Genomic DNA, 12,267 nt, shown 5'->3' with positions numbered 1-12,267 from the left:
CGTGTGTTCCGCAGACATCAGGACCATGTGCGTCTGCGTCACAATAAGGGCCCTGTCAGCATTGCCGCCGAGTTGCCACCGGTGTCTACTGGAGGAGCGGGACTGTCAAACGTTTCACCACAGGAGACGTCTGTTGCACCTACAGAGGATGGACAGTCGCCCGTGGACACCCATGCCCCGTGTGTGTGACCGCTCAGCGTGCTCGAAAGCCTCCTGATAGACTGAATGTTTAATGACTTTACTGTTTGAAGGCCATGTTCTGAGGTGGTTTAAAAAAACTAATAATAATAGCGATATTTTGGGTTTAATGTGTTAATAGGACCAGGTTTATGGAAGTAACTGACACCAGAATTATTTGCATGTTTGTACCATTTTTGGTTTATTGACAGTGGAGTAACTTCTGACCTTAGTGGGGGAGGAGTGTTGTAATGTAAGCTCATGACCACTAGTGGGAGCATATGCACTAAAAGAATCCCAGTATTGTTCCTGAAGTTGTTGCCTACCTGGCTCTGTTGTTCCACCATGTTGGCCTCTAAATATTCTGAGATAAAGTCTGAATCTCGGCAAACCCTTGTTGGTGGTTTCATTATAATTACCAAGTTACCACACCGCCCTACTCGCGATTGCGTTTTATATTATAGATTATACTATATTATACTATATTATGTTATATTATATTATTGTTTCCTTATTTGATATGGACATAGCAATAACATTGGATGAACCAGATGCATTGTTTAAAGGATCTATATCATGCTATTTTAGCCATTCCAAAGTTAAGTATAGGCATGTATATGATATATTGTACCTCTACCATTATGGAGCACTCATTTTTGTGATAAATACAAGTGTTTTCTGGAGGTATTTTTCGAACCCGGAAGACACAACGCTTCGATTCAGTTAACTCCGCCCCCTCTCTCCGCACATACAACTTTACCGTAATCTAAATATAAATATAAATCTATAATAGAAACCGCAATCTCAATGGCCGCCGCCATGTTTATTTCCCATACCGACTGAAGCTAAGCAGGGACGGGCCTGGTTAGGACTGGGATGGGAGACCGTTCCTCGGAAGCTAAGCAGGGAAGGGCCTGGTTAGGACTGGGATGGGAGACCGTTTGGGAACACCAGGAAGTCTGGCGACAGTAGTGAGTGTGTGCGTGGTTAGTGCTGGGGGCTGATGTGCGCAGACTGGGTGCCTCGCTTATCATCACCGAGTATGGGGTGAATGAATAATGCATCAAATTGTACACTGACTTTGCGCATCTAGAAAAGCGCTATATGAAACTAATGCATTATTATTATTATTATTATTATTATTATTACATCCGCGGCCGGCCCCCACGTGACGGTCCCACCGCCCGCGGCCATTGACCACGGGTCCATATGGACCGCGGTGCTGCTGTCCGAGGACAACCCGCCGTCACAAAAACGCGAGTGCACGACATCTGACCGCCGTGCGTGTGCGCGCATCCAAACAGGGCGGTGTGTGTGTGTGTGTGTGCGTGCACGCGCGTGTGTGTGTGTGTGCGGGCGCGCATCCAAACAGGGCGATGTGTATCATCGTCACTCACCGCTAACCTGTAGACGCTCCGCACAGGTACAGATACATCCTCCAATACACATCACGTCTGCGTGTCTTTGTTTAAGTCTCTCCTGCAGTGACCGAGGCTGTGGTTCATTATAGATCCAGTGTTGCGTAATGTCAGAGGCGCAAATGCGTAAGATCCAATCCTGGCCGTAGTCCGTCTCCAAAGCTTTGTCTCCGAAAAATAATACACGCAAAACATTGCCCAAAACTTGTTCAAACACGAGCCTCTAATCACACGCGCTGCTCCGACTGATTTATCCTCCGTGTGAGTAAAAGCGAAAATGAAACTACCGCTTAACGAGCGCATGGCCTGCACTGCGTAGTTTTTTTCTTTTTTTTTCCTTTGCTGCTGTACCATTTGTTTTCTATTTTGCTTTCACGTATTGTGAGCCCAGAGGTACATTTTATTCTAAAGCAGCTTTGAAAGCATTGCCAATTTTATTGTAAGGTTATAAATACTGTCTAACAACGCTCATTAGGCTATTTCATTTGAAAACCTACTAATTATTTTTTTGACTGCACACTACCGTGATGCACCAAACCACGGGTCCTGCACCGTGAACCCAACCGTTAAAACTGAACCCCTAATATTTATCCATACTTATTCCACTGTCTCTTGATTTCTATTCCCTGAGTTTAGCGATCACATTGTGGTTGTAGTTTATAAGAAAGGAGTACGGGTGCATCAAACACTCCACTTGCAGTTTGTTTGAAATTATTTTTAGCATTCATTATTTTACACATTTGTAGTGGCCATAGTTTTTGGACTGGGTTGGGAACCACTGGTCTACAGCTGAACTGTGTGACGGGTTGGACAATTCTTTGTAATCACTCATAATCTCAGAATATCAAATGTGGAGACTAGCGAGGCCCGGCCAAAGGCCGGGTCTCAGCTAGTATATATATATACCGTAATAAAACTTTGGAACAGCCTTCCTCTACATGTGCTCGGCTCAGTCTGTAGAGGAGTTTAAAACAAAATTAAAAACTCATCTTTTTGCTTTGGCCTTCGGTTCCATGTGGACCAGACAGTTTGTGCCTTTATATATTACCAATGTTTAAGTTTTATTATGTTTATTGTACATATTGTTACTGTTCTTGTACAGCACTTTGGTCGAGAATGGTTGTTTTTAAATGTGCTTTATAAATAAATTTGACATTGACATAAATAAACAACAATAAGTGAAATTGCTTCACGATGCAGTTATACGCAGTTGACATCTGCAACACAGCTTCATAAATGGCTAACACACATGCTAATATGCTAACACACAAGCTAATATGCTAACACACAAGCTAACCCGCGTTTGGACTGACTCACCGCTCTGGTCCATCGCTGTTTACATTATGGGACTCGCGTTGGTTATAAAAGTTAATCGACTTTGGTTCAGGCGAAGGTTCACCAAACATCCATCAGAGACAGACACAGAAAAACACCATTTTTTAGCAGAAGCGGGGGATAGACAACTATATGCGCTGAAAAAAATTAAATGTATCACAGCCAATTAAATAGATTATAAACCAAACTGTGAATATAAATGTTATTGATATAACAGGCAATAGACCTATAGGATTGTTCTTGAAATTCAAAGGCTGTAGCGAGACTATAAGGCTGTGGGACTGAAGCCAAAATGAAAACTTCAATGAATAAAGCCCAGTCTGCTTTCACCAACCCCTCCACCAGTCGACCACCGGGCTCTCGTGCCTGCAAACTCCACCACACACAAAGCCATGCGCTGCTTCTGGAGAACGACTCATGACACATTTTTACAGTTTTATGGTTTGTTTGTTTATTTATTTAATGATATTATTTACAATTTGTCTGAAATTAATGTTGAAAACAACTGATGTGTTCAGTTTATGACGACTCTTAGTTTATAAACTTTATAATCTTGCATTTCCTTTGTCGTTGCCACAATAAATGTGCGTCACACTTGATGCTTTTGTGCCTTGAGTTCAGCTGAAAACAGGAGTTCAAATCAGTCTGACAGAACTGCAGTAGGATGTAAACCCAGCCACCAGAGTTTCTGTGAAAGTGGCGCAGAAACTAAAGATGCCACGCCATTTACCATCAGAGGACATCTCATAGAAAGTTAGTATTCCAGCATCAATATCCAAATACACTCTCACTCGCTGTGATGCAGAAGAGCCGACTCGATACTCATTTCCTCTGTGATGAACAGAGTATTGCCCCTTAAACACTCTCAGAGTCCAGGATTCATCATTTTGCCCAAACACACATTCTTTACCGTCTCCTTTTCTCTTCAGTTTTTTATAACACACAGCAATGTCCACCCACCCAGGGTCATCCTCTCCACAGCCGTCCCACTGCACCTCCCAGAGGCACCGTCTCCCCAGAGCAGTGGAGGTCAGGACCTGGGGCAGACAGTCGAACCTGTCCTGGTGATCTGGGTACGGCTGCTCCTCCTTCACATGACTCACTGTTCTCAGGTCCTCAGACAGACGGAGCGCTCTGTGAGCTGTGTTCACATCCAGGACGAGGTCACAGAAATCTGAGGCACAAACAAACACAGTGAAGCAAGTTGATGATAGTTGACACATATCACTAGACCTGTTGAATGGTAGAAGTTCTGTGAACCAGAAACTCACACTTTCTCCAACCTGGAGTTAAGTATTGGGCACCGGAAGGTTTCATCCTAAAACACAATGAAACATGGTCATTGCTCAAAGTCCAAAAGTGTATCCTGTACTACTACAGTTTATGTCACAGGTGAGGAATAAACACAGAACTGACAATACCAAGTATTTTGGCGACTGATGAGAAAAACAGCAACAGTTATTCAGATCATACTGCTGTTTATTTGGAAAACAGTTACTGATAGAGCAGAGCTCAAATAAAATCACAATTTGAATGTTTGAATGAAAGACTTAATCAAGTAGTAAAATATTCTTTGTAACAGCGGCTCAGATGGTCGAGCGGGTCGTCTTATACCTGGAAAGCTGAAAATTCAAATCCCATATTTATCACAGTTTTGTGTGCATAGAAACTGAATTTTGATTAGAAAACAATTTGCCCACATTGAAGGGAAGCTGATGTGACAGAACCTCACGGGCTTCTCACCTGAGAGAGTCCAGGCAGAAGTGGGGCTGGTTTTGTAGAGCGCTCAGGAGCTCAGCGGAGGGTCCTGGATGGTTGTAGCTCATGTCTAACTCTCTCAGATTGGAGGAGGGAAAGCTCAGAGCTGAGACCAGTGCAGCTCCGCCCGTCTCAGAGACCAGACATCCAGACAGACTAAAACCACACATTTGATTTACAAGACAATTCTTCCCTCTGAGACATTTCTGGGTCAAAGCAGGAACTGAACTGTCAAACTGTGACCAGGAGAGAGTTCGATTTCAGTGGCATCGAGGCACTGCTTAAAACCTGAAAGTCACAGGATCAGACTCACCTGAGGGTCTGCAGTCTGCAGGGGGCGCTCTTCAGTCCAGAACACAGCAGCTCTACTCCTGAGTCCCGGAGGTCGTTGTTGCTGAGATCCAGGAGAGTTAGACTTGTTGAACTGAGGACCGTGGACAGAGGACCACAGCACTTCTCTGACAGGAAACAGTGCCTTAATCTGGAGAGACAGTGTCACATCAGCCTCTTAAATTCCGACTGAAAAAATCCCTAGTAACAGTTTGTAAAATTTGAATAGAACAAACCACAGAGGATTATTTCAGCGAAAATTCAGGTAGGTCGGCTCTAATGATCTATCAGACTGACACCTCACACCATTTACTGTATATTTAGTAAAAAACAAAACAAAAACAATCCAAGCCCTTTTGTTCTTCTTCACATTACGTTAATATGTTTAAGGTTGACAAACTTGCTGGATGTTCGTTCAAAAACATGACATTACATTAAACTTTATTGTCTTTGTTTCCTGAAAATTGTCAAACAGATTTAGAAACTAAACAGCCGCAAAAACAATCTTAATTCTGTACAAACTAACTCTGTCCTCACCTGAGTGTCTCCAGTCTGCAGGGGGCGCTCTTCAGTCCCTCACACAGCAGCTCCACTCCTGAGTCCAGGGGGTCGTTATCACTGAGATCCAGGTTCCTCAGACTGGAGGACTCTGAGCAAAGCACTGAGGCCAGAGGACCACAGCAGCTCTGGGACAGTGAACAAACGACCAATCTGGAGAAACACAAGGACATAAACACAGGCGGGAACAGGCCTTTAAAGAGGCACTTACCTTTAGTCAGTGAGTGGAAAAAATAATAATAATAATAATAATAATAATAATAATAATAATAATAATAATAATAATAATAGTGAGCAGTTTGTTTGCTTTATCATCACTGATCTGTTACATCTGGGTAAAAGTTTACAGGTCTATGTTTATGGATAAAGGACATTATTCAAAAACATGGACATGATGTTGATCAGTAGAAAGGACTTTCTGTAACAGTGGTGCAGTGGTTAGCACTTATGCCTCAGAGCTAGAAAGTCCCTGGTTAAATTCCTGGGCGGGGCTTTCTGTGTGGAGTTTACATGTTTCCTCCAAACCTCCAGAATGGAGCTACATATGGCCTGATGTGATGTAATGTTTGATTAATACTGTGTTGTGTTCTTACTTCAGGGTTTCCAGTCTGCAGGTGGAGCTCTTCAGTGCAGAACACAGTTGCTCCATTCCTGAGTCCTTCAGCCTGTTTAAAGTGAGATCCAAGATCCTCAGACAGGAGGACTCCAGGACAGAGGACAGAGGACCACAGTCGGTCTGGTACAGGCCACAGTCTCTCAGACTGAAAGATAAAAATAATCAGGCTCCAGATTGTGGGAGTTTTCAGCACCAGAACATACAGTAGTTGCACCACTTTAGTTGTAGGGCTGGGTATCGTTAAACAACACAAGTCTGATATCGAGAAAATAAATGTATCGAAAACAGAAACTGAAAAAATTATATCTTTAGATCCAAGTTGTGACGCCTGTTTGTCCAGAGACGACATTAAAGGAAGTGACTTGTTTCAACTCAAATAAATGAAACAAATTGAAAAGAAATGGTCTTTTATGAAATACATTATCATTATTGTTCTGTTTTTTGGTTCTAAATGACAAATATTTTAGTATCGTTATTGAAAAAAGTATTGTTCAGGTATCAGTATCGTAAACCAAGTATTGTTAAAGTACTGGTATTGAAAACAAATAAAAATGGGTACCCAGCTCCATTTAGATGAGCCCGAAATCTTATAATGTGATGATGTTTTACTTGGAGTCAGTTTTTCTTGTTGATTTTATTACATTTTCACGAAAAAATCCACAAAATGTATTAAATAATATCGGCCTTTGGAATAAAACCCAGAAATACTTCAATGTTTAATATCTTTGTGCAGTAAATACTGTATATTTTCTATGACCACACACTTTACATAATAATAATTAATATTACCTGAAATTCAGAATAGTATAATAATATACAGTATAGTGTTAATACAGCAGGGACATTACATTAGTTGTGGAAAGTGAATTAAACTGTTTTATTCTTAAATCTCAGGCATCTGATTTATCCAGTTTTTAAATTGTGAAAAAAAAATGAAGCTGGAAAAAAACCTGAGACGTTTCAGAGGAAATAAACGAGCAGCAAAAAGCAAAATCTAGCTTTCCAGACCAGGGAACGTCAGGGCTGAAGATGCCCCTGGATAAGACGTCAAATGTCTTCAATTCAAAACAACTCAGTCCAAATGACTCATATTTGAAAATGTTTCTAAAATGGAGCAAAAGACGATTTAAAGTTTACACAGAAATAAGATATAGAAATATTTGAGTCTGTTTTTCATAATTCTTCTCATGTGCACTTTGTAACCCACATAAAATCGTGCCTTTTTAGAATAAAATTAAATATGAAATTTCTAGTCTGCCGTGGCCGCAACACGTGACCACACCCGCGCGCACCTTTTTCCCTCGCGAGATGTCCGTAGCCAATCACGTCACAGTAGGGCTCCTATACAAGCTTCCTGTTTCTTCTCTCCGGCAGAAGGTGGGAGAGAAGCAACAGGACGGCTGCAACAGGTTCGTAAACTAGCTCTACTTCGCTGTAGTTCTCCGTTGATTTAAACTAAACCTTCATTGTACATTTCACGCTTGTAGAAGTCCATTAACCGCCGCCGTAGACTCTGGGGTTCTCGCTGTGGGACAGATTATTGAGTGGAAATCGGCGAGTTGATGCATCAATGTATTGTTTTGATGTAGCGCATTGCCTTGTTTTGAAACTGTCATGTTTGGATACCTGTAATGTTTATGTGTGTGCGCAACACACTTTGTAGGTGTTTTGAGACCCATGTTGTGTGTACACTGGAAGAAGAAAAAAAGTCTAGCTAGCGTTCGTTTACGATGTTTACAATGTTTATTGATTTGGTCCTGTTTATTTGAACAGACCAGTTGCCCTGTCGAGTCCACTCGTGATGGCGAGCTGAGCCTAGAGCCCGGAGAAACAACCCAAACCTCTTCTGCGGTCTGGTAGGAGCCGTTGTGGCGCAGTCCTCTCCCACCTTTTCCTTCTCCGCCTTCCGCGTCCACACGAACTAAACTGTTAACGCGTATGGACTAACTCACACTTGGAAATAACCCCAATGGACACTAAGCCATTCTTTGTAATGGAGTAAGAATTCAAACTTATTGTGGACGTAGTGTCGGTTAGGTGGGAACGACGCGTTTTGGGTTTTTTTGGACTGAACTATTTTTGTTTTGTTTTGTTTTGATGCTGGTTGTTGTTTGTTGAAATAACCATGCTGTCTAAGTAACGAAAACACATTGTGCTTCTATACCATAGTTTGTCTATGTGTTCCTGCAGGACTGTAAATATGTACATTTTGTAAATACCCGTTTTCCACTTAATAAGGCTTATCACGTAAACGCAATAAGGCTCTGTGTATTGTTTCTGCACCTACACCTCCATGAGCGGATCTAGCTTCTGGTCCAGCCCAATTGAACCAGTATATTTAATCATACATGCTATTAACATTATGTTAATAGAGATGCTAAATGACAATTTCTAAGCCTGTGAGTAAAACATAACATCCTCTGAAGGTTCTGTATATTATTTGCTGTTTTAGTAGATAGTCCTGTATCTAACACAAACATGATTTTAAAAAGGCAAATCAATCTATTTTTTCCTCACCTGAGAGTTTCCAGTCTGCAGTTGACACTCATCAGTCCAGAGCAGAGCACCTCCACTCCCGAGTCATGAAGGCCATTGTAACTGAGATCCAGGTTCCTCAGACTGGAGAACTCTGAGCCGAGGACTGAGGCCAGTTGGCCACAGGAGCTCTCGGACAGAGAACAGTCCCTCAAACTGAAATACAGGACATTATAATAACCACATTAACTGAAGTCTGTGTCAATACAGCCTTAAAACATAATAATACAGACCATCCTTGATTAGTATTTCATAATTACAGTCACGGTCTCTGAATTTTATTCATGATTATTGAACTTATCTGTTGCTTCCACACTTTTCCATCTTTCTGCCTCATAACAGAACTGAGGTGGAGCCATAAAGACTTTTCAAAAAATAAACTGTTGTATTGGTGGTTCTCAAATTGTGTCCCCAGTGGTTTTCAACTCTACAGCTCCAGTGATTAGTTTAATTATTATTACAGGCACCAGAACATGGGGCCACCACAGCTCACCTGGACATCATGAATTTAAATATAGCCTCACACTGAAAACCTGAACGTTTCCACCTCCTATTGAGTCAGCCATTATACTGATAAAAGTCTTAAAAACAATCAATAAAGGAAAACTCTTTGCCTTTCTACAGGTGTTTAGGTTTTAAAGTTATACATGCAAGTATATTTCAAGTATTTGATTCTGTAAAAGTGTGTAATTGCTTATTTGACAGATATCAGTGGGTTTGTTTACAGATCAAATGAAACATGTGTAACATTTATGTAAAAACCCTGATTCTTGTGGGTCTCACCTGGTTCATTTTTGTTTTATTGATCAAAAAACATCCTCTTATAATGGACTATTAAGTGATATATACACCTGTACATCTTTGTTTTCAGGACAGTTGATATTTACGTCATAATGATGCTGTAGTGGGGTCATAGGACTGTAATAAACATGTAATAAACATGTAATAAACATGTAATAAACATGATGGATTGAGAAAAAAAAAAGGCAAAAGTCAAGCATATATGCGTTTCTGAAAAACAAAGGGAATTAAATGTAAAATTAAGTAGAGATGAGAAGGGAACAGATGAGAACAATGTTTTCAGTGGCCCTAGTGATAAGGAGATGATAATAAAGGTTGTACAGGAGAAATGTTTATTTTTGACAAAAAGAGCAAAATATCCAGGCGTTCATGTCGCTTTACCTTTGACATGGATTTGAAGAACTATTGAATTTGTTGTTGCACAGTTTCCGTGAGACCTTTAAAAGTGAGGAATGAGTACATTCCAAAACAAAAGACAGGAAGTCTGTCACGTACGGTTCCAGAGTTCTTGTTCGTAGAAACAAGAACATACACAGTGGGGCGGGGGAGTGTGATCTGCCTTCAGGACCCGAGGTGAATTATTTATTGTTTGTTAGGCCGACAAAAAATAGTAGATTCCAAAACAAAAATCTGTAAGTTTCTATCTCTTTCCATTCCGGAGTAATAGGCAAAATAAAAAAGATAAAATATAAAATATGTACAACACATGGTGTACAAACTCGTGACTGAATTCATCTTGATGTAATTCCAGCCCCTTGAGGCCCTCACACATTTTAGACTCTGACTCTGTACTTCACAATGCAGAGACCACACCCTCTAAGGTCCGTGACCTCACTGACCCACAAGGGTTTTAATAGTTGAGAATAAAATGATGTCACTCACATGGCCGTTTTGCTGGCTTTGATGACTGGCAGCAGCTTCAAAAAAGCTGTTGGTGAAGCAAAGTATTTCCTCAGATCAAAGACCTCAAGTTCAGTGTCTGAGGACAGAAGGAAGAAGACCAGAGCGGACCACAGAGCAGGAGTCATGTCAGACAGACGTTCTTCTGAGATGTTTTCCTGGATCTGTTCAACCAGTGTGTGGTCGTTCAGTTCATTCAGACAGTGGAACAGGTTGATACTTCCCTCAGTGGACAAACCCTCACCAATCCTTTCTTTGATGTACTCAATAGTTTTCTGATTCACCTCAGGGCTAATTTCTGTCTGAGTCAGTAAAACTGGTAGCAGACTCTGATTGGTCGGCAGAGACAGCCCCAGGAGGAAGCGCAGGAACAAGTCCAGGTGTCCGTTTGGACTTTCTAAAGCACGGTCCACAGCAGAGCGGTAGAAGGCTACAAACTCATCCTCAGGGCTCTCAGAGGTCTGTTGTGTGGACAGCAGGTTAACTCCAGAGCTGAAGAAGGTCTGATGGACGTGAAGCGCAGCCAGAAACTCCTGCACACTCAGATGGATGAAGCAGTAGACCTTGTCCTGGTACAGGCCTGGCTCCTCTCTAAAGACCTGTGTGAAGACTCCAGAGTAACGAGCGATCTCTGCAGCGTCCAGCCCACACTCGCTCAGGTCTGACTCGTAGAAGATCAGGTTTCCTTTCAGCAGCTGCTCAAAGGCCAGTTTTCCCAGAGCCTGCACCATCTCCCTGGTCTCTGGACTCCAGGGAGAGTCTGTTGCAGAGCGTCCATCGTACTTGAGGCCCTTGACTTTGGCCTGGACCACGAGGAAGTGGATGTACATCTGTGTGAAGGTATGAGGCAGCTCTTCTCCCTCTTTCTCTTTCAGCACATGCTCCAGGACTGAGGAGAGGATCCAGCAGAAAACTGGCATGTGGCACATGATGTAAAGACTTAGAGATTTATTAATGTGGGAGATGACGGCTGTGGCCTCGTCTCTGAACCTCTTCCTGAAGTACTCTTCCTTCTGTGGGTCGGTGAACCCTTGCACCTCTGTCACCATGGAGACGCACTCTGCCGGGATCTGATTGGCCGCCGCGGGGCGTGTGGTTATCCAGAGGCGAGCGGAGGGAAGCAGGCTCCCCCTGACAAGGTTCACCAGCAGCTCCTCCACTGAGGCGCTCTCTGTGGGCTCAGTCAGGACCCGGGTCCGGCTGAAGTCCAGAGGAAGTCTGCACTCGTCCAGACCGTCAAAGATGAAGAGCACCTTTAGATGTTCTAAACTGCACAGTCCTTTAGCTTCACTGAAGAAATGGTGCAGCAGCTCCATCAGACTGAACTGTCTGTCTCTGAGCACATTGAGCTCTCTGAAAGTGAAGGGGAACAGCAGCTGGATGTCCTGGTTGGCTTTGCCTTCAGCCCAGTCCAGACTGAACTTCTGAGTCAGCAGCGTTTTCCCGATGCCAGCCACGCCCTTCATCAGCACCGTCCTGACTGGCCCCCGCCTCCCTGTCTGCTCTGCTCTGATTGGTTCCTCTGTCAGCTCTGCACTGATTGGTTTCTCTGTCTGCTCTGCTCTGATTGGTTTCTCTTCTCTTTCATTTGGTTCTCGCTTTTTTGTCTTTCCCGTTTTGACTGACCAGAGTCCAGAAGTCATCTTTTTAAACATGTTTTTTACCGGACGTTGTTTCTTTATCACCTGTTCCGTGACTGGTGGTGACTGCCTCCTTATTTCCTTTGCTCTGATTTGCTCTTGTCCCATTGTTGGCTCCTCTCTGATTGGTCCCAGTTTTGGGGCGGGGCCTTTAAAGAGGTCTTCACATAAGATAGTAGTTTCAGATGTGGATCTTTTC

General features: G+C 42.6%; 1 protein-coding gene across 1 annotated transcript in view; it reads right to left on the bottom strand.

Moving 5' to 3' along the window:
* Window positions 1-12,267, bottom strand: part of LOC306968079 (NACHT, LRR and PYD domains-containing protein 5-like) — a 429,270-nt gene that overhangs the window by 363,589 nt on the left and 53,414 nt on the right. The window contains exons 10-11 of the mRNA XM_079563345.1: window positions 8,710-8,883; window positions 6,170-6,337 (exon numbers count right to left, since the gene is read on the bottom strand). Of these exons, the coding sequence (XP_079419471.1) occupies window positions 6,170-6,337; window positions 8,710-8,883 (342 nt within the window). The remainder of the gene's footprint in view (window positions 1-6,169; window positions 6,338-8,709; window positions 8,884-12,267) is intronic.

This window comes from Gobius niger (genome assembly GCF_951799975.1).
Source record: "Gobius niger genome assembly, chromosome: 9".
In the NCBI taxonomy this organism is placed as follows: Eukaryota; Metazoa; Chordata; class Actinopteri; order Gobiiformes; family Gobiidae; genus Gobius; species Gobius niger.
The sequence above is the reverse complement of the archived record's forward strand: the minus strand, read 5'-3'. Positions and strand labels throughout refer to the sequence as shown.